General features: G+C 38.3%; 1 protein-coding gene across 1 annotated transcript in view; it reads right to left on the bottom strand.

The window, feature by feature from the left end:
• Positions 1-1,424: 1,424 nt before the first annotated feature.
• Positions 1,425-26,861, bottom strand: part of LOC140719826 (mannosyl-oligosaccharide 1,2-alpha-mannosidase IA-like) — a 121,224-nt gene continuing 95,787 nt past the window's right edge. Inside the window, exons 9-12 of the mRNA XM_073034749.1 lie at positions 21,083-21,302; positions 17,981-18,153; positions 16,815-16,930; positions 1,425-10,505 (exon numbers count right to left, since the gene is read on the bottom strand). Of these exons, the coding sequence (XP_072890850.1) occupies positions 10,376-10,505; positions 16,815-16,930; positions 17,981-18,153; positions 21,083-21,302 (639 nt within the window). The 3' untranslated portion in view covers positions 1,425-10,375. The remainder of the gene's footprint in view (positions 10,506-16,814; positions 16,931-17,980; positions 18,154-21,082; positions 21,303-26,861) is intronic.

Below are 26,861 nucleotides of genomic sequence, written 5' to 3'. Positions count from 1 at the left end.
TATGAGTGTTGCCATTTTCAGACAGCCATGGAATTGTACCCAAGATCCCATTGTTCATAAACGCTTCTAAGAGGCCTGCCATTTACTGTATAATTTCATCTCCTGAAGTGCAGCACCTCATATTGGTCCAGTTCAAATCCATTTGCCACTTCTGTGCCCACATTTCCAACAGACATTCTTGCTGTACCCATTGATAAACTTATAGACTAACTACAATTCTATCAACTTCTCTGCCTGAAAACTTAATAACCAGCCCACCTACATTTTTCTCCAAATCATTTATATCAGAAACAACAGACTGCCAAGCACTGAACCTTATAGAATACCACTGGTCAAGGTGTACAGTCAGAATAACACACCTCTAAATTCTATGGCCGTGCCAATTTAAAATCTAATCTTCCAAGTCTCTGTCGAGCCCATGTACCTCATGAGAGGCGGTTTGGTTAAACGCATGTGTGCAGGTGGGAGGGCTCTCAATCTCGTTGCCTCTGGACCAAGTCATCTGTCAAGATCATGTATCATGCACACAGGCTTCTCTCCCCCCGCCCCCATTCTTTGCTATAGTTTAACAGCTAATTAAACCTGATCAACAAATCCAGTACAATAGCAGAAACAAGACCTAACCCTGCAGGTAAAGCTAAACTGTCCTTAAAAGGGCATTTTAAATGATAACTGGGTACTAACCACAGATTGAAAGATTACACCTATTCTGTAGCAATCTAGAACAAATTAGAATTTAGTTCAAAAAATTGGCTAGGTATTAAATCACTGGGCAGAGCGACTGCATTAGCTGCCACCGATCCTTCTGCACGTGACATTGTCTGTGATGCCAAGGTTGGCCACAAGGTGGCAGCAGAATAAAAGCCATTCGGTTCCTTGGAGCACAACTGGGAACTTTGGGCACATTTTCAAAACACAATGCACTTTGACCCAATGGAGAACATGCCACCCACCAAAATGCACAAAACTAGTTAATTAGATTAAAAAAAGAGGAGAGCAGAATGACTCAAATTACTGCATTTAAATTCTTGTATAAGTATTAAAAGGTACAATGGAAGGGATATTAACTATGTAATAGTGATTCATGCAGAGGCACAGGGAGGGAGATGGTGTGAAACAATTTCAGGAAAATGTTAGTTACCTGATGAATGGTATTTACAAGTTGTGCATTTCAATATTTTCTGGCAAATGCAGTACAGTAGTTACTTTTAAGTATTAACTGTCAGATTTAGACAAGTTGAAACTTGTACTGTTGAAACTTGAGAATTTCCATCCATTATTTGCTACAGGTAATTTAAATGTCATTGAGGATTAAACAAAGTGAAACATTTTTTAGAAAAGCAGTTGTTTTGATTTGAACAGATGCAGATAAAGTAAAAATACAATGTGCTTGTAGTTTGACTTCAGAAAACATTTGATGTCTGTGGCAATATATCAATATTTAATTATAAAGGTTATTAGTTACAATATACCAAACTTATTACATATCTTGGTCTTTCATAACTGGAAAAATTACATTATTTTTAGAGCACTAGAAAAAATTCACATTGGTTTTGCATCCTTTGCAATCTTGCAGTTTTGATTAAAATTTTAACAGAAATTCAATATTTATCAACACAAATCTAGAAGTACACATTTGATCTAAAATGAAAAATACAAATACTCAAAAATTAAAATACCTTGCAACATAAAATGTCCTCTCTTTATTCACCTGATTCCTAAGCATAATGCCAGCACAGCAACTTTTTCTATTTATCTAACTCCTCCATCTTACAACATGCAAAGCTAACTGTATAAAATACAAGTTTTTTCGATGTATATGTACTGTTATGCAATCAGTGCACAACACTGTGTATTGCATTGTGTAAGTAACACTTAGCATTTCATGATCTGATGTAATGAATAGATTCAGTGTATTGAAGCTGACATTGCCCTTTGCAAACTCCACTGTTTTCCCCTTAAGGGCGGCTATTATCTCCACATAATATCAATTTTACAGCACAGATATGCTAATGTAAAACAATCATTTGAGAATGTGTTCATTTTGGAATCAATTTATCAGGAAAAATACTTATTAATTTGGTCAGTATTTGATAATTATTGATTTTTATACACTATATGCCAAAGGGAACCAAGTGAGGTACACTTTGCTAAGGGGTTTAAATAACATCCATTTAAAAATGTTGTTTATGCATGAATACTGTATGTCCCAAGTAGATTTGATACAAATGCAATGAATATATAATTCATCAATAAGCTCATCAGGAAAGTACATCACATACTTCTACTGGAATCAAGCACAATAAACTGAAATTTAATATCAGTTAGTTTGCTGGAGGCTTTCAAATTCAAAGATGAAATAGCCAGAGGACCAATGAATACATAAACCCAAAAAATTAAAAAAGCAAAACAGTTGCTGTTGAGTTCTCTATTTTCCCATTTTCCATGCATCAAAGCTACGAGTCAGAATTCCATGTGCTTCAGATTATTGCTTATACTTTACCATGTAAACATTAACCTGTTGTGGGTCCCAAGTGTAAAGAACCAACACAAAATGCACAGGAGAATCAATTATTATGGTTATAAATGTGTCAATACATGCATTTGTTAGGACAGTGATTATCCTGACATTTTAATATATCCACCTGAGCCAGTTACATGTTGATAATCAAGTAACTTGATGAGATATCAGAATTCAACACATTGTTCCATACTACTTAAACAATAACATGGCCTCAATATCTTCCAGTGATCAAAAATATTTTGTAGTCAGCCAGAATCCAAGATCACCATGAATAGTAATGCTTCAATATTCATAAATTTAACTGTAATCCACTAATTATTGTCAATCAATATCAAAATAAGTTATAAGTGCTCAGACTAAACTGTAAGTGTCCAACAGCACAGTATTTTAAAGAACAGAAGTATTCTGAATGAATGAATTACTACATTGGCAGCTTTGGTTCACTGCCTGAAAAAACAGCATTCTTTGAGAAAGTCAGACAGAATCTATTTGAACAAAGAACCCAAAGGTGTTAAGTAACTGGAGTAGCAGCAGTGCACGTGGTTCTCTGAGTCACCCCAACATTCAATGAGATTATGGCTGAAACTCTGTGGCTACTACACTCTCTCACCTTAGCTGCAACACTTTAAATGCATTTGTGGGCAACTAAAATGACAGCTGAACTGATTTGCAAGGAATGATTGAAAAGAAAGACAAATTATGTTGAAATGAGTGCCTTTATTTAATCCAATACCACAATTCTCAATCTATGAGTTAAGTTTTATTAAGTTGATAAATCTGAAAGACTGAGCACAATGCTTTATGGAGATTACAATGCAGTCTGAACCTATGTACCAAGAGTGACATGATTTTTTTTTTAAGAACAAGAAATAGCTTTCTAAAACAATGTCCAACGAATACCCCAGAAATCAGTGGTTTGGATATAGTCTGGTTACATTTCTTCAAGAGGGGAAGGAGTGTAATTAAAGCAGTGATGTAGGTGGTATGGTGGTTAGAGTAGGTCGAAACAGAGAAAGAACAAATGTCAGCTTGACAACACAAGGAAGAATTAAGGTGATAAGGTTGGAAAAGTTCAAAACAAAGAGGGGAGAAGTACAAGAATATTTTGATTGCCAACGTAAAAGTGGAATCAAAGATCTTCAATGAGTACATTTGACAAAATGATTGTCAGATGATTAATCAAGCCCATGAACGTTCAAATAACATGTATGATCAGGATAGATACTGTCCAAAGCAAAGGATATTGATAAAGCTGTGGCAACTGAGCAGGTTATTGGGATAACAACTGAGATGCAAATAAGATGAAGCACGATCTAGATCAATGGACTCGTGGTTTCTCCCAGAAGTTTAGGTAGGAAATGAAGAGGTGCTAGCCACCATCTTCCAATGAAAGGACTAGAAGTGTGCCCTTTTTCAACTATGGAGAGAACTGTGGACCTGGTACTTAGATGAGAGATTGTTTAATTACAGAGGTGGGGACTTTACAGAAACAATAATCTGGAAGAAATTTAATGGTGACTTGGATTAGTACGGAATAATACTAGCCTTGAAGGACATGAAAGCTTTGAAGAGATTTACTAAAATGTCCCCAGAGGGATTACGATTATGGAAAAGCTGGCATTGCTCATCTTCAAGCACAAGAGCATGAAAACTAATAAATGTTGAGAAATTGAAGGGTCAATAACTTGTATGGAATGTGTGTTTTTGTAGAACAACTGAGATTTGAAGTCTATGTCAAAATGGGATAATGCGCACAATTTATTCAAAAGAAAATAAGGTAAAGCATGAAACAGAAAACTTTGAAGAGCCAAAGTCAGAGACCAAAAGAGTAGACACAAGAGATGCTGCAGATGCTGGAAATCCAGGGTAACATATAAAATACTGGAGGAACTCAGCAGGACAGGTAGCATCTATGGCAAGGAATAAAGAGTCAATGCTTTAGGCCGAGAATAGAACTGGTCAGCAGTTCCAAAAGGAAATGAAGATCAGGTGGACTGAATGGTTTCTCTCTGTGTAGACTCTGAATCTACTGTGGAACAGATCCAGAGTGGAACAGAGTAGATCTACAATTGGTCCTAATTTAGCTGATCTCCTTTGGAAACAAGAAACTGTAGTACACTAGGCAAAATACTGGTGCAGAATAGCCACTACTAAGTTATTTTCTTTTTGAAAAATATTTTTAGATTTTTGAGAGTAGTGCTTTGTCTGACTTTTTAATCAATTATCTGAATATTGACTGAGAAAAAAGTAACACCGTAGTGACTGTACTTCCTCTTCATATTAACTGTTAAGACAGTCACTGATGGCAAGCAAAATGGACATTAAATACACTGTCACTCCATAGCTGTTCTATCTACAGTCTAAGTAAATGGAAGAACTGACATTGATGGGACTGGAGACTTTAAAAAAAGACTTTAATGAGGAGTGAGAGATGAGAAATGCTGCAATGGTTTGTTTTAGATAAATTGTTGATGAATTTTACACACCTAACAATTGTTTAAATTAGCTGACTCATATTCATTGGAAAATATTGTTTGCATTTTAAATCCACAATCTTCAACATTGCTTTCTTTCAAGCAGGTATCATTGTTCTGAGAATAGATGAAGGACACCTGAAGGTGAGAAGATGGGATCCTGTTGCATATGATTTACTAGCTGGTGGAAGATGAGGATTTACAGAAAGTTGTACAAGAAAATTGGTAAACGAGGCAAGACCATCAGAAAATTTAAAATATAGCATATTTTGAACTTGCTATTCTGGCCTAGCCCCACTTCCCAAGTTTTCCCCACAATACTGAACCAACTGCTAGCAGAAATCATGGCTTCATTAGAAATCCAGTTAATAATAGTTAGATGCACAGTTGAATTGAAGTATCAATGATTTGGGAAAAATAGGGTTTATACTGTTTTAAGAAAATATTCTAGCACCGACCAGACTCCATACCAGGAGTATGCACCCAAACACATGGATGCAAAAATGGCTCTCCAATTAAATCATTGCCAGCACTATCCATGCTGATCATTGCTTTAAAGTGCACGGAGAAAAGGTGAGAGGAAAGTTAAAGTGCAGTGAAATCGGTTGAGAGGAAAATTAAAGTGAACTGTAAGTAGTTGAAAGCAATATTGAAGAGCAATATTGAGGAGAGGTTTAAAGGGTAATGCTGAGAGGCAGGAAATGTTAAAGTGCATCATGACTAGATGAGAGAAGTATTAAAGTGCAGAATCAAGATGAGTGGGCATTCAAATGTAGAGGCAAGCTGGCTGGAACATTAAAGTGCACTTAAAAGGAATGCGATAGAAGTATTAAAGTGCAAGAGATAAATGGAATATTTAGGTGTAGATGAGTGTTAGAGTTGAGAGAAAGCACTAAATGCTAATACACCAAAAACAAATATTATACTGTACACTGACTCAGCAGCAAGATTCCAACAAAAAAAGTGCTATTCAAGCCTTCTTTTGTAGGGCTAGGTTCAAGTAGTGGTGTTGACAGGCCCAGAGGAGTTTGTGCTGTGAACTTGGAGTGGGGAGGCAAGAGGTGTGAAATCATAGCTCTGCATCTCTTAAATTGAAGGACAAGGGAATTTTGAAAACACAATTTGCAAGGTGCATTCCTGATGCAGAAATCAAGTCAGGGCTCAAGTATTTTCAACAATACCACATTATTAAAATTATAAATTCTGCATTAAGATTTTAGGATGTCACTAATCTTACAGAAAATCTGTTAAAATACTGACCCCCTTATCTCTGCATTAATCTGGCTCCATGCACTATTCATGCACTTAAACATCAAATAAGTTTGAATAAATCTTTCATTCTCTATCATGGTAAAACAGAAAATTGAAAAAAAAATGTTCTATAATAATTTTTTTCATTTTCTAAGTGTCAAATGATCTTATAGTGACCATATCTATAAACTGGGAATGGGATAAAACAATTACAAGCCACTTAGTCTTCTTTCAGTAATTAATGAACTACTTACGTGTTTAATGTGCAGCAAGTTAGCGAAGAATTAATGTCATGAAGCAGCCACCGTCAGCCAGACCATGCTCAACAAATTTAATTGAATTTATATGAAGAATTTACAGAACTCAAATAGAAATACAAAATGATGTACATTAGAAATTTAAATGGTGTTTGAGAAAATGTCAAAAAGACTTCTTACAAGCATTAAGGCATATGGAATTAAAAGGAATGTAATTATACTCCCCACTGACTCTTCGAAATTTTTTGCCCATGACTGCTTAAAGTGGAGAAAAGACATTTGAAGTTGTTTTGAGAACACTAATTCTGTGCATTGGGAGCATACCACAGCTCATGGGAACATCAGAAGCATCATCATCACAAACCACCTCCTGCTACCCTGACAAGGACATTATGCCCCTTATGTGGAAGAATATGAACCTATAAAAGAATGAAAGCAAGTCATCCCTGATTCCAAGGGACTCCGAAGAAGAAGAGTAAAAACAGACTGAGAGCTTGCTGGGCACAGAATGCAGAGGTTTCTGGCTTGCAAGAAATAGGATATACTTAAGATTTTTGCTGTGACCTTTGTTTTAAAATAAATTATAGGTTTGGACTAGCATATATTAGTGTATATTGAAACTTACTGATAACACCCAGAAGCAGACATTGTGAAGTTAGTGGACTTTGATGGAATGGGCAGATATCTGGCATCTATAATTTAATGCAAAAAATATGAAAGTGCTCAGATTAAATAGTTTGTACCATACTGAGATTTTTAAACAGTAGAATAAAGAGCTGTGAGTGTTAAAAAACAGGCATACAGGCAATTTTAAAAGCAAGTACAGGATGTCAGAGAATCTTTCACAGTACATTCAGAGGATGCCAACTTTGAGAAATAGAGATTTTTGACAATTTATCAGGGTCATTTTCCATTATTTAGTGTAGACTTTTTATACACTATTAGTATTATGGTACTGATAGAGGCAGGGCATGTTACGTTGCTGGAAGTGAACACCAAATGGAAGGTTTATATTATAGATATGAATTCTTGAATACCTCTTTATATGAAAAATGCACCCACAAAGCTGGAGCAAAATACAATTATGCATAGTCAGGTACCTGGAACCTGCATAATTATTTTATTTCTTATCCTACGAGGATATAGAAGCTATTATTGATGGTATTATTATGGCAGTCCTTTGAATACACATGATCTATTTTCTCTGAGATTTAATTCCTTGTGCTTTTGGAGACAGGACACTGAACTAGAACCATAAAAAAAATCAAAATTCACCTTCCAAAAAGCAAGCACCTCCCTCCTCCCTCTATTTCCACATGCTGCTAGGTCAAATTATAAACTGGCTTTACCTACCACATCCTATAAAAGATCATATGAAGTAATCTGACATTTTGGGTTTATATCTGAATTTAGGAACCAGGAGCAGATACTGAAACAGTTCGAGTCATTGATAGCGTTACAATTGTGGTGAGGTTTAGGGCACATCATGGGAAAGGAATGACAGTCTGGAAAGAGAATCCTGAATTTTACCTCAATGGTAATAGTAATTTTAAAAAAGCATGAAAAATTGGAGAATTTCTTCACTTATTTTCTGTGCTGTAATGTTCTATGGTTCTATTGTGGAAGGGAAGATGATAAGCAAAGCAAGTTGTTGAAGAGGTTTCAGGGGCAACGTTAAATAACTTATAGTTATTAGAAGCCTTACCCTTATAGTAACTGAAGTATCATTTCAAAAGAGTTTTAAATTATCAAGGAAAACAGAATACATGGACATAAATTGAGGGATTTAAATGTTAGACAAAAAGTACTTCTTGAGAAAATTGTGACCAGCTTTTCCACAAAGTTTCCTATCCAAATGATTGGGAGCTGCTCAATTTGCAGACAGTACAGAGTATATGAAAATTTACAGCTTAGTTACAAAACCTGAAAAGCCTACCATCATCTCTCTTCTTCTTCCCCATTACGCCCTCCCACCACTCTTTCCTATCTCTCAGCTTTCCATCATTACTCTCCTCAAATTTGTAGCTCTCTCTCCTTTGCCCCATTCTCTGCCAATTATTTTATACTCCCTCTCAAATAAAGGGGTAGCAGACTTGTTATTTGCAGTCCTAGATTTTGGCAGTCAAGGTAAATGTTTATTGAGTTGTCAGAAAACAGTAGCGGATTGAGGACTGGGCCTGATACCAGCTGAGTTCCAAAGAGCATCCCCTAACACTGGCCAACTGGGTGATGGGTTTGGTGTTCAAGACAATTTAGTGGGCCAAATGTGGACAGTTCATTTTGGAATCTTCAATCTGGAAAGACTAACCAGCACGTAGACCACAACCTGAATCATATACAATCCATCCCCCATGTTTAGGCCCTTTAAAAAATCCTAGAAAACCAACACCCACGGAATTATTGATAAAGGTATTAATCAGAAGTATAGTAGAGAATGGGCACTGATACTGAACCAAGGGACTGGGTATTTTTTTCCCCAATGCAAATGATTCTACAACAGAACAGATAGTAGTTAGGAAACTGCAAAGTAAATCAGGGCAAGGGTGATCTCATGGATTAGGAAATGACTTAGTTGCCTAAGGGGGCTAAAAAAGAATGAGTTTGCTCCAACATAATTGAATTTTTATTTTTATCTGGCTTCATCTCATCCAGGAGATAAAATGGTTCTTGACTGATAAGCTAGTTAAACCTTCTTGTTTGTCATTTTCATGTTTTAATTAACCAATGTGACCAAACTATGAATATATGAGTAATATCAGAAAAACAAATTTAATGTATATATGAGATACACTGAAATTGAACAGACACATCTGAGATCAGATTAGACCATGTAATGCAATCAAAAGCAAAGTAAATGCTATATTACAAAAAATGTTCATGTTAAAACAGTCATAAATGTCAGATGTATATGTACACTGATTTTGGAGCAATTCATGCGATGACTGCCATTAGAAGTTAAACAATTATCTAAGTGATGTATTTGGATTGCATTACACTGCATAAATTACTATTTCTGCCCAATATAATTATCAAATAAAAAAGGTGGAATAAAAATATCGCAGAAAATTCAGTTTTGCTTTGTATAGATTGGAAAACAATGGAATATTGGAATATAAAAATATAAGCATTAAACTACGAAATTTATTTTTGATAGTGCAGAATTGCCAAAGTGTAAAATGGACAATTTGCTCCCATTGAAGAGGAAGTTCCACCTTCTCGGTGCACTGTGACTAATTTACATCATATTCTTACCTGCACTGAACAGATTTGCTAGATGCTTCAGATAAATAATTAACATGTAAAGGCAGCACCCAAAGACATTTTATGCAAATATACAAATCAGTTTTCTTGCAGAGAAAATAAAAGGCCTTGTTATTGGATAATGGAACCTCAGAACCCAGTTGGTAATGTCAAAGCAACACTTTGTCAAGTGAAATCAGAGGTGCTAATTTAATTATAAACATAACTGACTTAATGTGCATTTACTTTGCTTTACACAAATACATGTTTTTTATATAAAATGAGAAAGGGAGTAAACCACAGTAATACTATGTGTGACATTTTAATCCTTTGGTTAAAAAGAACAGTCAATTTGATGTTTGCATTCTCCCTCTGTTGAAACCTTAGGTATAAATGGTGTCTTTCTGAGACTTGGCTTTAAAGTGTGGCCCACCACAAGCAGACAACAGGCCATGCAACTCCTCATAGAGGAAATCAATGTGTCCTGAATAGATCAAATACCACAACACATCAATTAAACTGCTGTCAACTCATTTCTAATTATTTCAATAAAGGTCCTTTACTGGAAAGGAAATTTATTTCAACCCCAAAGACTGATAAAGAATATCCTTTCTTCAGGATAGATTTTGTTACTGATCATTTGTGATCACTTGTTCCTGTGTATTCCTGCGTATTACAGGTAGTGGATGGGCTTCTGTATTAAACACCCAGTGTTCTGGAGACAGCAATTCATCTTCAGAGAATAACACGTAAAGGTACCTGGTTTTTTTTGGGGGGGTGGGGGAGGGGGAAAATGAAGAGAAGGGTTAATATACAAACAGCAATATTGATAAAGCAGAATATCTTACTTTTTAACATGATTCTATTATTTCTACTTTCCAGAGAGGATTTAGATATACGTATGTACCCATTACCTGAGTAGAAAAGTAATCTAAATAGAAGCACAGAAACATAGAAAAACCTACAGCACAATACAGGCCCTTCAGCCCACAAAGCTGTGCCGAACATGTCCTTACCTTAGAAATTACCTAGGGTTACCCATAGCACTTTATTTTTCTAAGCTCCGTGTACCTATCCAGGAGTCTCTTAAAAGACCCTATTGTATCCGCCTCCACCACCATCGCCGGCAGCTCATTCCACGCACTCACCACTCTCTGCATAAAAAACTTAACCCTGACATCTCCTCTGTGCCTACTTCCAAGACCCTTAAAACTGTACCCTCTCGTGCTAGCCATTTCAGCCCTGGGAAAAAGCCACTGACTATCCACACTATCAATGACTCTCATCATCTTGTACACCTCTAATCCTCTGTCGCTCCAAGGAGAAAAGGCCGAGTTCACTCAAACTATTCTCATAAGGCAGGTTCTCCAATCCAGGCTACATCCTTGTAAATCTTCTCTGCACCCTTTCTATGGTTTCCACTATCTTCCTGTAGTGAGGCGACCAGAAATGAGCACAGTACTCCAAGTGGGGTCTGACCAGGGTCCTAGGCAGCTGCAACATTACCTCTCAACTCCTAAACTCAATCCCCCAATTGATGAACCATATTGATGCACCATATGCCTTCTTAATCACAGAGTCAACCTGCACAGCAGCTTTGAGTGCCCTGAGGACTCAGACCCCAAGATCCCTCTGATCCTCCACACCACCAAGAGTGTTACCATTAATACTAGATTCTGCCATCATATTTGACCTACCAAAATGAACCACCTTACACTTACCTAGGTTGAACTCCATCTGCCACTTCTCAGCCCGGTTTTGCATCCTATCTGTAACCTCTGACAGCCCTCCACACTATCCACAACACCCCCAACCTTTGTGTCATCAGCAAATCCCTCCACTTCCTCATCCAAGTCACTTATGAAAATCATGAAGAGAAGGGGGTCCCAGAACAGATCCCTGAGGCACATCACTAGTGAGCAACTTCCATGCACAGTATGTCCTGTCTACAACCACTCTTTGCCTTCTGTGGGCAAGCCAGTTTTGGATCCACAAAGCAATGTCCCCTTGGATCCCATGCCTCCTTACTTTCTCAATAAGCCTTGCATGGGGTAACTTATCAAATGCCTTGCTGAAATCCATATACACTACATCTACTGCTCCACCTTCATCAATGTGTTTACTCACATCCTCAAAAATTCAATCAGGCTCATAAGGCACAACCTGCCTTTGACAAAGCCATGCTGACTATTCCTAATCATATTATTGCCTCTCCAAATATTCATAAACCCTGCCTCTCAGGATCTTCTCCATTAACTTACCAACCACTGAATTAAGACTCACTGGTCTGTAATTTCCTGGGCTATCTCTACTCCCTTTCTTGAATAAGGGAACAACATCCGCAACCGTCCAATCCTCCGGAATCTCTCCTGTCCCCATTGATGATGCAAAGATCATTGCCAGAGGCTCAGCAATCACCTCCTTCACCTCCCACAGTAGCCTGGGGTACATCTTGTCCGGTCCCGGTAATTTAGCTAACTTGATGCTTTCCAAAAGCTCCAGCACATCCTCTTCCTTAATATCTACATAGTCAACCTTTTCAGTCTGTTGCAAGTCATCCCTACAATCACCAAGATCCTTTTCTGTAGTGAATACTGAAGCAAAGTAATCATTAAGTACCTCTGTTGTCTCCTCTATTTCCACACACTTTTCCACTGTGACACTTATTCTCTCACACCTTATCCTCTTGCTCTTCACATACTTGTAGGATGCCTTGGTGTTTTCCTTAATCCTGTCCTCCAAGGCCTTCTCATGGCCCCTTCTGGCTCTCCTTATTTCATTCTTAAGCTCCTTCCTGCTAGCCTTATAATCTGCTACTTTTTTGAACCTTTCATAAACTCTTTTCTTCCTGACTAGATTTACAACAGCCTTTGTACACTACGGTTCCTGTACCCTACCATCCTTTCCCTGTCTCATTGGAACATACCTATGCAGAACCCCACGCAAATATCTGCTGAACATTTGCCACATCTTTTCCGTATGTTTCCATGAGAACCTGTTTCCAATTTATGCTTCCAAGTTCCTGCCTGATAGCCTGATATTTCCCCTTACTCCAATGAAATGCCTTCCTAACTTGTCTGTTCCTATCCCCCTCCAATACTATGGTAAAGGAGATGGAATATATTGAGTGTTTCTAAAAATCAGATTTAAATTGTTTGAATTTTATAATATCTCTGTGGCAATATTTGACTTTAAGTAGAAGTGTCCTTCAATAACTGCAAGTGTTACAATATGGGAGGAATTTATCTATTTATCTATTATTTATTTATTATCTAGTTGCCTATTTGTTTGTTTATTTATTTATTTTGAGATATAGAAGGACCTTCCGGCCCAACAAGCCATACTGCCCACCAACCCACCTATTTAACACTAGCTTCATCATGGACAATTTACAATGACCAATTAACCTACTAACCATTACATCTTTGGACTGTGGGAGCAAACCCACACACTCATAGGGAGAACGTACAAGCTTTACAGCTGGTGCTGGAATTGAACTCCAAACTAGTGAATGCCTCAAGTTGTAATAGCATCGTGCTAACTGCTACACTACTGTGCAATTTCTCAGTATTTAAAAACACAGATTCTTTATCGTATTGCTGAAAAATTCTCATAAACCTAAAACGTATGCATTGTGGGAAACAGAGTACGGTTATAAATACTTGAAACTTGTTTTATATTCATTTTCGACATACGCTTTTGGAATAAAATGTTGCCTTGTAAATCTTCTCAGCTCACTTGAAGGATAACCAATCAACATCAATGTCCTTGTAGGAGCCATGTATCTATTTTCTATCTGCATTGTATTTTGTGTTGTGCATTTATTATGGTAGCTAGTCACGTTGGTTGGGCGTGGTAGAAGTAAGGAGTTTAGTTATGTATTCATGCTTTGTCTCTGGATCAGTCTAGAGCTAGGGAGTGAGATAAGGGGCGATATCATTTTTTTGTTGATTGCTTAAGTTTTCTAAATTATGTTGAAGAAAACTTAAGTACGTTTAATATGCTAACACTGTTTATTTTGTTATACTGTTAGTTTTAGTTTCATTAGTTTTATCGCTTCAAGATTGTTTGCTTTGCTACTTTCTTAATAAGAGATCCAACGTATTCTTCAACTTTGGAAGCTTGCTATTGGATCAGAGAGCACATCATACAGGATTAAACCCACCCTGTGCTTAGTCTCTAAGCAGTGTTGATTTGATCGAATAGCCACTACAGTCCTCTCTCAGGCCATCATCCCCTTATTGACTGATGCCAGACACATGATACAGATGCACTAAAGCTCAGTAAAGGAGAGATTACAGGTGAACAGAGGAGTAAATAAGGATTCAAAGGCACTGTGATGAAATGCAATATCCACAGACTCCTAGGAATCTTTGGCACAAGACTGCTCAGAGTGGAGCAGGAACATTTGGAATGGTACTGAGAACTCAAGGCCATGCATCAGAACATGCAAACCTAACTGGTGGAAGGAGCAGACTACCAACAAAATGATCCACCCACCTGTCCAGTCAGCTACTAACTGCTCCATCTGTGAAAAGATCCCCAGTTCCCACATTGGCCTTATTAACGCCTTCAGTCATGAAACCAAAGTGGAAATACAACTGCAAGGAAAAGTTTGTGAATCCTTTCCAATTACCTGTTTTCTGCAGTAATTACTCATAAAATGTGGTCTGATCTTCATCAGAGTCACAATAATAGACAATAACAATCTGCCTAAACTAATAACACACAAATAATTGTATTTCTTCTCATCAATTTAAACAATCACAGTCTAGGTCCAAGAAAGTATGTGAATCTCTGTAACGCCTTCTATAAAAGCTATTTGGAGTCAGGTGTTTCAATCAATGAGATGAGATTGGAGGTGTGGGTTGTAGAGGTGTCCTGCACTATAAAAAAGACACACAGAGTCAGGTTACTGACAGAGATTGCTCTTCAAGAAAGATCTGTTTATGAGCACCATGCCTTGATCAAAACAACTTGAGGACCTTAGAAGAACTGTAGAGACTTATGGAGTCTGAAAAGGCTACAAAAGAATTTCTAAAGTCCTGAGTGTTCATCAGTTCAGAGTAAGAGAAATTATCTACAAATGGAGGAAATTCAGTACTGTCACTATTCTCCCTAGGAGTGGGTGTCCTACAAGGATCACACCAAGAGGTGAAGGAGGTGAAAAAGAACCCAGAGCTAACAGCAAAATACCTGTAGAAATATGTACAACTTGCTAAAGTCTCTGTTCACATGTCCATTATAAGAAAAACACTGAACAAGAATGGTGTTCATGGAAGAACACCGAAGAAGAAACAATTGTTCTAAAAAAAAAGCATTGCTGCACATCGCAAGTTTGCAAAAGACCACCTGGATGTTCCACAACACTTCTGGGACAATGTTCTGTGGACAAATGAGACAGAAGTTGAACCTTTTGGCACAAATGCACACCACTATGGAGGAAAAAGGGCACTGCACATCAACACCAAAACCTCATCCCAACAGTGAAGCATTGTGGATGGAACATTACAGTTTGGGTCTGTTTTGTTGCCTCAGGGCCCGTACAAATTGCAATTGTTGAGGGAACAACAAATTCAAAATTGTATCAAAACATTTTACAGGAGAATGTCAGGGTAGCAGTCCATCACCTGAAGTTGGATGATGCAACAAGGCAATGATCTGAAACACAAGAGTAAATCAAGAACAGAACATTTTAAAAATAAAATTCATGTTTTAGAATGGCTAAGTCAGAGTCCAGACCTTAACCCAACTGAGATGCTGTGGCATGACCAGAAGAGGGTTGTTCCTGCAAGGTATTCCAAAAACACTGAAGAACTGAAATAGTTTTGTATGGAGGAAAGGTCTAAAATTCCTCCTCGCTGCTGTGTAAGTCTGATCAGCAGCTACAGGAAACATTTAGTAGAGGTTACTACTGCTAAAGGAGGTTCTACCAGTTATTAAATATAAGGGTTCACATACCTTTTCCTGTCTGGACTGTGAATAATTTAATCAATGGGTTCAATAAACACATGAAATGTACAATTGTTCGTGTGTTATTAGTCGAGGCAGACTGTGTTTTGTCTATTATTGGGCCTTAGATGACGATCAGACTGCATTTTATGAGTAATACAGAAATCCAGGTAATTGCAAAGGATTAATAAACTTCTTGTAGCTGTATGTCATCCTTGATCGTGAGAGAGTGCATGACTTAAAATCTATACAGAAATCAATGGGATAATAGCATCTGGCAAAATACTGTAGAAGGCCTTTCTCCTTGATTCCAGTAATTGAGAGGGGTGTAGAATTGTATCTGAAATTTGTCTCCATCTGATGTCTGCTACATGATAAACACGAGCTGTGGTCTTAATCAATGCATCCACAACACAACTAGTCATTGCAAAATAGTGATACAAGATTGTATCATCACTTCTGTGCCAGGGTGTATCCACTGCAGGTATCTTAAAAGCACTAGAGAAACAGCATCAACTTTACTTCTACGAGTATACTGGCAGGATAACCATCAATGTTCTCTCCCAGGGCAGTATTGAATTACTGAAGCCCTAATTACACTGAATCAGCTACAGACCAGAAAGCCGAAACTATCCATCAACATTTATAACCCAGGTGGACGAAGGACATTCTCAAAGCCTTGTTGACAAACGTATAACATCCCATCACACTAACCTGTGGATATCTGTCTCATTTACCTAATTAAAATTCTTCAAGGCATTGAGTGACTTAAAAGATAAGTTGGATGCATAGAAACCCAGCATAAATGGTAGCAGGCAAGCCTGCCCTGTCAAGCACCTCCTATGGCAAATATTGAGCATCTTATATTGGCCAATTCAGCCATCTTAGAGCCTAGAGAAATGGAACAGAAGCAGATCAACCTTGACTCCAAGGGAGTGCACAAGATAGTGACCTTCTGGGCATCACAAATCCTAGATAAAACCTGCAACGCTCCAATTTTATTTAATTTTGCTATTCTTTGGATAAAATGATGAGCCACTGGAATTGTTACAATTTGGATAAGCTGCTCTAAGCAGCTTATCCAAATAAATCAGAAGAAATAATTTTAATGCCTACTTCAATGTCTCTGCAAGGAAAAAGCTCTGCTGTACATCATCATGGTGTGGCAGGGTACTATAGACATCCCTTATTCCAGAAAATCCAGCATCTACTCGACAGTACTGCTCCAGAGCCTGTACAAATATAAAAAAGAAAACAGAGGCTAAATTTAGCCTGTTAGGCATTAATTAGAAGAGTTTAAGCATCATCATTCAACACACACAGGAGGAATTTCCACATACTGAAGGCAAGTGTTGATTTACCAGAGTTTCCGTCAGCATAAATGCAAGAATTTCTTTGTCAGAATTCTGGCAGAAAGTTGACAAAATTGTCAAAAAATGGCAAAAATGCTGATTAATTAGTTGGCATCTTTCTACCTAAGTGATAGATATACAGTTTTCAAATTTTGCGATGCTGTATCATATAATTTTCATTTTATTGTGAAATTAAACAGCTTTCATTTTTTGACGTCTTATCACACAGTTCATGTTACCTAGTTGCATTTTAAACTTGCATGAAAATAACACACTAATATCATGTAAGGAAATGAATGACACCAATGAACATGTGGTACCTGTGGATAGACATACTAAGGGTATAAATACCATGATAAAAGGCTTTTTAGCAGCAGCAGTGCAATATACCATAAAATGAGGATAAAAATAAGGTAACATGCTTAAATTAGCACAAATTATACATAATGAACACATATGTACAATAACAAAGTAAACAATAGTGCAAGATTGAGAGAAAAACGTAGTCCAAGGTAGTGTTAAAGGTTTTTCAGGTTGGTTCGAGAACCTGATGGCAGTGGGGATGAAACAGTCGTTGAACTCTCTGAGATGTAGGATATCAGGCTCCTAAATCTCCTGCCTAATGGCAACATCGAAAAAGGGGCATGGTCCAGATGGTGGTGGTGATGCAGAGTGGGGCGGGGAGTGAGGAGATGATGGTATAGCTGTCAGTGGCCCATATACAGATTAAAGAACCCATACATGTCTTATTAGAAAATTCCCTACATTACAGGGGAGTGAAAAGAAACCAGTTAAGAGACACTAGTTATGACTGGATAGTTAAGGAGTGAACAAGCCAAGCTCCAAAAATGATTATGTTTCTAATGAGCCAAAAACAGAAATATCACATAGAATGTGCTATATAAAAAAAGTTAAATAGTCTTTACATACCTGTACTGCCTCCCAACCCCATTCTCTGTATCTGGGGTCATGGGTAAATCTCCACATATGCATGTAGGTTTCAATCACTTCAGGGCGCAGGATGTAATACTTATCATTCATTCTTGTAGCAACGGCATCTGCACCTCCATCGAAGCGAAATGCTTCAGGACCAAGTTTAGTTGCTAAAAATGGTAAGTAGTTGGACATTCAGAGAATTAATAACATTCAAATAATATCTCTTAAATGAATGCATCACTTAATTATAGAATTAGAATTCCCGATTCACCTGGACTTCTTGCTCCAGCCTCATCCTCTCTGGACACATTCATTTTTAACTTCTGACATGACACTGCTGTCTCAGTTCTTTCACTGAACTTACTCACGCTCAAAGACCTTCTTCTGAACCTGTAATACTCAATGCACTAAGAACCAATCCCACCTTTGTCAATAAATTTGTTGACAAGGTTAGCAGAGTTATTGTATGCCCCCTCTGGACCTTCTCCAGCAACCCTTTCTTAGATAAGGGGCTCAAAACTGCTCTAATACTCCAAGCCCCAGCATTATATCCTTGCTTTTATATTCTAGTCCTCTCAAAATGAATGCTAACATTGCATTTGCCTACTAACTCAACCCAAGAATATAAGAACCAGGAGCAGAAGCAGGCTATATAGCCCGTTGAACATGCTCCACCATTCAATTACCGTAAATCATGGCTGATCTGGTCATGGACTCATCTCCACCTTTTCCTCATAACCTTTAATTCCCCTACTATGCAAAAATCTATCCAACCTTGTCTTAAATATATTTACCGAGGTAGCCTCCACTGCTTCATTGGGCAGAGAATTTCACAGATTCAGCACCCTCAGGGTGCAGTTCCTCCTCATCTCCATCCTAAATCTACTCCCCGAATCTTGAAGTTATGTCCCCTAGTTCTAGTCTCACCTATTAGTGGAAACAACTTTCTTGCCTCTGTCTTATCTATCCCTTTAATAATTTTATATGGTTCTACAAGAACTGCTCTCATTCTTCTGAATTCCAGTGAGTACAGTCCCAGGAGACTCAATCTCTCCTCAGTCTAACCTCCTCATCTCTGGAATCAACCTGGTGAACCTCCTTTGCACCGCCTCCAAAACCAGTATATCCTTCCTCAAGTAAGGAGATCAGAACTGCATGCAGTACTCCAGGTGTGCCTCACCAGTACCCTGTACAGTTGCAGCATAATCTCCCCGCTCTTAAATTCAATCCCTCTAGCAATGAAGGCCAACATCCCATTTGCCTTCTTGATAGCCTGCTGTACATGCAAACCAACCTTTTGTAATTCATGCACAAGCACTCCCAATTCTCTCTGCATAGCAGTATGCTGCAATTTTTTACCATTTAAAGAATGATCTGCTCTTCCATTTTTCCTTCCAAAATGGATGATCTTGCATTTACTAACATTGTATTCCTTCTGCCAGATCCTTGCACTCACTTAATTTGCTCTTCTACTCAACTTAGTATCATCAGCAAACTTAGATACACTGCACTCGGTCCCCTCGTCCAGATCGTTAACTGATCCATTATAATTATTTAGAAAGTCTGCCATTTCTCCACTTCACATTATTTTATTTAGATACTGCATGGTAACAAGCACTTCTGGTCCAACAAGTCTGCACTGCCCAATTAACACTTACATGACTAATTAACCTACTAACTTTGGAATGTGGGAGGAAACTGGAGTACTGAGGAAAACCCACCCTGTCACTGGAAGAGCATAGAAAATCCTTACAAAAAGCAGTGGAATTGAATTCTGGTCATTGGTGCTATAAAAGTGTTATGCTGATTGCTGTGCTACCATGCCACCCAGTCTTATCCTTTAAGAATCAAGCATTATTTCAGGTATTCTCTTCTTGGCAATGTATACCTCATCTTAAAATATGAAACCATCATTAACGTTTAACCTGTTTGTCTAGTTCAGCTTTGCCAGCTCTATTCTCATATCATTATTGTCTTTATTTGAATTTTAAAGGCTAGATTCAGACTCAGACTTGAAATTCTATCATGTTCTGATCTTCTTTTCTTACAGGATCCTTTATTATGATATCATTAATTTTCCAATCACATTAAACAATACATAATCTAACTAGCCCACTACTTGCTTGGTTCCTGAACCCACTATTCTAAGAAAACATTATAAAAAAACATCTCAAATGCTCTATGAACTCATTCCCCAACAATCCCTTTGCCAATTTGGTTTGTCCATTCTATCTAATGATTAAAATCATTCATAAACATTTCAGTAGCCATCTTAAAAACACTGCTTCTCAATCAATATTTTGCCATTGTATTATCAGTGTTATAGCCAGCAGGCCTCATACCCCAGTGAGACTGGGACATGCCTGTCCTAGCATGCAAAGCCAGCTCCAGTGGACTGGGTGGATAAGATCTACAGTGAGATCCAAAACGGTGGTTCTGCAATGGCCCATGGAGAGGAAAGGTACAGCAGACGTCATGGTCATTCATCGCAACCAAGGATGACCCTAGTTTGTTACATTTGTTCGTAAAACTGGACCCTGGATTCTGAGGTTGAGAGAGTGGAACTGCCCCAGTGCATTGGTTTTCCCTCTTTAAAAACTTTCTCCACAAGTCTACTGTCATCGTTGGACAACCACTACTAATCACTGTTAGTGACTCTTTTCTTTTTTAAAAAATCTACACCCAAATCTATTCGACATCTTGAGCTTAAGCCAGTATCATTCCGCACCATTTACAGTTATCTCATCCTTTATTAACAAATTAACCCCATCTCCTTTTACTTTTCGCTTCCCTTTCCAAATTGCCAAATATCCCGATATATTCAGTTCCTAGCCTTGATCATTTTTCCAATCACACAGATTACAGGTTAGATTACAGTTGTTAGGTTGTATGACAGAAAATGATCTACTACTGCACTATATTAGCTACGTGTTTTATAATGAATGTAATCATGAGAAGCACACAAAAGTATTTTCTATAGACATAAAGACTGATTTACAAGGTTTATTCACTATCTGACTGGCATTATATGTTGTTAAATATTAATATCTTTGCAATCATATTCAGTGGTGTGATTTTGAAGAATAAATATCTCACCTGATCGTTTATACGATTCATGGCAGGTGAAGGTGATTTCTGCGGCCAATTCCATGTAGTGCTTAGACTTATCTGCTGGTGCATCATCTGCTCCCATGGCTAACATCCCTCCTGAGAAACATGCCAAATGCCCCATTTTATGATCCAATATTCCACCTCTCCACTCTGCAATATAAGTCAAACCACTGGCAGATCTCCTCACTAGATTTGTCTCTATAGCCTGCAGAAGTACAAAGAGAACAGCCAAAAGTTATTACAGAACAATATAATAATTAAATTAAGAAATCTGGCATTAAATCAGGAGTTCACAACCTGGGGTCCATGGACCCCTCAGTTAATGGTAGGGATCCATGGTACAAAAAAGGTTGGGAACCCCTGTATTAAATGATTGCAATTATCCTCAGTTAAGCTTTTGAGTTTAAATTCTAAATGCTATGCAGCGACTACTTTTTGAAGCAAATGAAAGTTGCAGCATAAAGTAACATAACATTCAATATCATTGTTGGAAGGGAAGAACTAGAATACCAGAACAATAATATTTACAGTAAATTCTCAATAAAGTACTTAAAATTGTACTTCTCACAAATATTTGAAAAGCTACTTGGTAAAAACTTGTATTAGTGTTATAAAATGCACAGAAAACAAGGCTTTCATTTCACTGGGTCTGCAATAACTATCAAAACCCACTTGCACTAATCCCTTTTTGTTCTTCTTACATTGTCATTTTTCAATCACCTACACACCGGGACAATTTACAGTGGCCCAGTAACCTGTAAACATGCAAGCCTTTAGCACGTGGCAGAAAACTGGAGCACCTGGAAGAAACCCATTCAGTCATGGGAAGAATGGTAAAGCTCATGCAGACAAAACCAGGATCAAGCCTGGCCTGTTGGAACTACAAGGGAGCAGTTCTACAAACGTTTGTATTATCTGTGCTGCAGTCCATCCACAGGTAAATTAAAAAAAGCAGCAACTACGTTACAATTGCAAATGCAAATACAAAGCACTGTAGAAAACTATCCAAAGGCCAAGTAAAAAGACCAACAAAAACAAAAGAAATAGTAAGCCCCATAGCCTTTCAAGCTTGTTCAATCATTTAATTATACCTGAAAATGCTGGAAATATTTAGGAGGAGAAGCAGCATTATGGAGAGAGAAAATTAATATTTCAGATTGATGATAGTTTAAGTTGGTAAATAAACAGTTTAAATGTTAAACAAATAGCAGGATGGGATATCTAAGATAGGATGGATACCAAGGGAGAATGAATGCCACAAAGAGGCTCAGAAAGGGTGATGAGGCACATTACTTACAGGCAATTTGTACAGAGAAAATATAAATTGGAGATGACTGAGGGGACACAGAGAGTGGACACAGAATGTTGGAAATGTAGGATACAAAAAATGACAATAGTTGAAATAAAGTAATAGACTCAAAAGTACAGCACAGAAGCAAGCTCTAGTCCATACCAAACCATTTAAACTGCCTACTCCCATTGACCTGCACCAGGACCAACCCCCTCCATACGCCTACTATCCAAGTACCAATCCAAACTTCTCTTAAACTTTGAAATCAAACTCGCATATATCACTTGCACTGGCAGCTTGTTCCACACTCTCATGACCCTCTGAGTGAAGTTCCCCCTCATGTTCCCCCTTAAACTTTTCACCTTTCACTCTTAACCCATGATCTCAAGTTGTAGTCTCATCCAACCTCAGTGGAAAAAGCCTGCTTGCATTTACCTTATCTATACCCCTCGATTTTGAATTCCCCTATCAAATTTCCCCTCAATCTTCCAGGTTCCAAGAAATAAAGTCTTCACCTATTCAATCTTACCTTACAACTCTGGTTCCTCAGTCCCAGCAACATCCTTGTAAATTTCTTTTGTAATCTTTTAACTTATTTAGATCTTTTCCATAAGTAGGTAGGTGACCAAAACTGCACACAATACTCCAAATTCGGCCTCACCAATGTCTTATACAACTTCAACATAACATCCATTTCCTGTACTCAATATTTTGACTTATGAAGGCCAATGTACCAAAAGGTTTCTTTACAACCCCGTTTACCTGTGACGCCACTTTCAATGAATTGTGGACCTGTATTCCCAGATCCCTTTGTTCTACAGCACTCCTCAGTACTCTACTGTTCACTCTGTAAGACCTACCCTGGTTGGTGACACCGAGATGCAACCCCTCATACTTGTCTGCATTAATTTCCATCTGTCATTTTTCCCAATTGGTCCAAATCCCACTGCATGCACTGATAGTCTTCCTTGCTGTCTGCTACACCTACTACTTCGTGTCATCTGCAAATTTGATGATCCAGTTAACATCATCATCATCCAGATCATTGATATAGATGACAAACAACAACCGACCCAGCACCAATTCCTGCTGCAGTCTACTAGTCACAGGCCATCAGTCAGAGAGGCAATCATCTACTGCCACACTCTGGCTTCTCCCACAAAATCAATGTCTAATCCAATTACTACCTCATCGTGAATGCCGAGCGACTGAACCTTCTTGACCAACCTCCCATGCGGGACCTTCTCAAATGCCTTGCTAAAGTCCATGTAGACAACATCCACTGCCTTGCCTTCATCAGCTTTCTTGGTAACTTCTGAAATCAGAAATAAAAATAAATGCTGGAAATAGCCAGCAGGACAGCAGCACCTGCTGTGTGGAAAAAACTTATGTTACATGTTGATGACCTTTCATCACAACTGACTAGCTTTCATTTGAATGGACAGATCCACCATCTGAAATTGCTGAATTCAAATTTTAGCTGCGAGGCTGAAATATATCCAAATGTAGGACAAAATGCTGTTCCTTAAGCTTACATTAGACTTCATCAGAACAATTCAAGAGGCTTGAGACAGAAATGTCAGAGTGAAAGTGGGATGGAGTATTATTAATATAGGGAGCTCAGGATCAACCCTGCAAGTTAATTTAGGTGTTCTGCCTAACGTTCCCCTCTAATTAATTACCATCACTTTGTCACTCTTCTAACCAGAAGCCTATCTCTTTCTTCGTCACCATTAATAATAATAATTTAACTATCATTTATTAACATTTAGCATAAAAAGCAATGGCTTGGTACTCAGACTTATACCCACTGCACCCAGCCTTCAAGTCAATAAAGCTCTAGTTGATAATTAACCTTTGCTGTCTCTCACAATTTTTAATTCTTATTTTCACTTGCATTCCATAGACTTTTACTTTATCAAAAAAATTTATTTTACCAATCAACCTAATACCTTGCTAAAATTCATACAGACTACATCATGACTTCACTGACTCTCTGAGATTTGATTAAAAATTGAATCACTAAAGCTTTGGTTAACAAATCCACACTGACAATCCTTGATTAACCCATGTCTCCCTTAATTCTAATTTACTTTTTCCTCAAGAGTTTGTCTTTCATCAATATTGGGTTTGCAACTATTCAAAATGTTCTTTTCATCTTTTTTAAAACATTCCACACGAGCCATCTTCAAATTCTTCAGCAACACAAAGCAGAACTTGAAAATGAGATGGCTTATGTTATTTCCAAACTTCTTTTTAGAAAAAGAGCCTGAGACACAATTTTATCATATTGTTAAAGATGCATAACATGCACTTTTACTCACTTCCTCCCCCCACTCTCCAGTTTGACATAATTTTTATGTATAATTTATATTCTGTCATCTGTACCTACATACCTATAATGCTATTGTAAACAAATTTTTATTGCATAACTTGGATGTAAATGTAAGAGGTATAATCGGGAAAACTGTTGATAACACAAAAATTAGTAGTGCTGTGGATAGCAAAGAAAGATATCTAGGATTGCAACAGAATATAGCTCAAGCTCAATTTTATTGTCCATTCATCCTTATACATGTAAACAACCAAATTAAACAACACTTCTCTAGACCAAGATGCACAACATTGTACACATAACTGACACACAACACAAAGTAATATTGAATTAACAAATAATGAAAAATATTCCAGAAGACTGACATTTAGCATAAGATGCATTTACAACACGTTAAAAAGTGTACAGCACAACAATACTAGCATTTCATACATGATGAGACCTCGATGGTGGCAGGGAATTCAGTAGTCTTACATCCTGGGGGAAGAAGCTGTTTCCCATCCTAGTAGTCCTTGTCCTAATGCTATGGTACCTCCTGTCTGATGTTAGGGGGTCAAGGACATTGTGGGATGGATGTGAGGGATCCTTTACAATGTTCCTGATAAAATTCTCAGTCAGGTGGAAGAGAGATCCTGGTGATTCTCTCAACAGTCCTCCCAGCGTCAATGAAAATGAACATATAGTTGACGTTTCAGGTCAAGACCCTTCTTTAGGACTGCTTTTGCAATCCTTAGTGGGGTCTTGCAGTCAGATACCTTGCAATTCCTGTATCCAGAGTGATGCAGTTGGTCAAGACACTCTCAACACTCAAAAATAGGTTAGAATGAGAGAATTGGGGTGGTGGGGGGTAGAAGCTTCACTCACCTCAATCTCCTCAGGAAATTAAAAAGCTGCTGTGCTTTCTTGTCTAAAGAGGTGGTGTTGATGGGCCAGACCAGGTGAGATTATCCATTATGTACACTCCCAGAAATTTGGCGCTCCTAACTCTCTCCACAGAGGAGGTATTTATGTGCAATGAATAGTAGTCAGCCTGCACCTTCCCAAAGTCCATAATCATCTCTTTATTCTAGTCTACATTAAGACTCTGGATGTTGTGCTCGCACCATTCTACCTCCTCTCTACACCATCTGATGAGGTCAACCACTTATCATCAAGTTCACTGATGACTCGGTTTGAGCTGGATTTAGCAGTACAGTCATGCATCAATAACATGAACAGCAATGGACTGAACACACTGCCCTGGAGGAGCCAGAGATGTTGTGACGCAACAAGGTCAGTTTACCCACCAGCTTCTGAGGGATTGTTGTATTACACATTGATAAACAGCATCCAAGCAAATGAGGTACCATTTTTCAGGTGGGACTGGACAGAGTGGAAGGCAGAGGCTGTGGCATCATCAGTGGACCAATCTGAGTGTTAAGTAAACTGTAGCAGGAAGATGGGATTTAATGCAGTCCATAACCAGCTGCTCAAAGCATTTCATTATTGTTGAAGTCAGTGCCCTGGATGGGAGCCATTAAGGCAGGTTACTGCAATCCTCTTGTGCACTGTGATGATGGTGGCTGCCTTGATGCCTGCAGGGTCAGTGGACTTCCCAGAGATATGTTGAAGATGTCTGTTAGAACCTCTGTTAACTGGTCTGCGGAATCTCTCAGCACCCAACCAGGTATGGTATCAAGTCTCACAACAACACACACAAAACGCTGGTGGAACTCAGCAGGCCAGGCAGCATCCATAGGGAGAAGTGCTGTCGACATTTCGGGCCGAGACCCTTCATCAGGACTAACCGAAAGGAAAGATAGTAAGAGATTTGAAAGTAGTGGGGAGAGGGGGAAATGCAAAATGATAGGAGAAGACCGGAGGGGGTGGGATGAAGCTAAGAGCTGGAAAGGTGATTGGCGAAAGTGATACAGAGCTGGAGAAGGGAAAGGATCATGGGACGGGAGGCCTCAGGAGAAAGAAGGTGGGGGGGGGGGGAAGCACCAGAGGGAGATGGAGAACAGGCAAACAACTAAATATGTCAGGGATGGGGTAAGAAGGGGAGGAGGGGCATTAACGGAAGTTAGAGAAGTCAATGTTCATGCCATCAGGTTGGAGGCTACCCAGCCAGTATATAAGGTGTTGTTCCTCCAACCTGA

The sequence above is a fragment of the Hemitrygon akajei genome, chromosome 32 (genome assembly GCF_048418815.1).
Source record: "Hemitrygon akajei chromosome 32, sHemAka1.3, whole genome shotgun sequence".
In the NCBI taxonomy this organism is placed as follows: domain Eukaryota; kingdom Metazoa; phylum Chordata; class Chondrichthyes; order Myliobatiformes; family Dasyatidae; genus Hemitrygon; species Hemitrygon akajei.
This window is presented reverse-complemented; position numbering and strand designations above follow the sequence as displayed.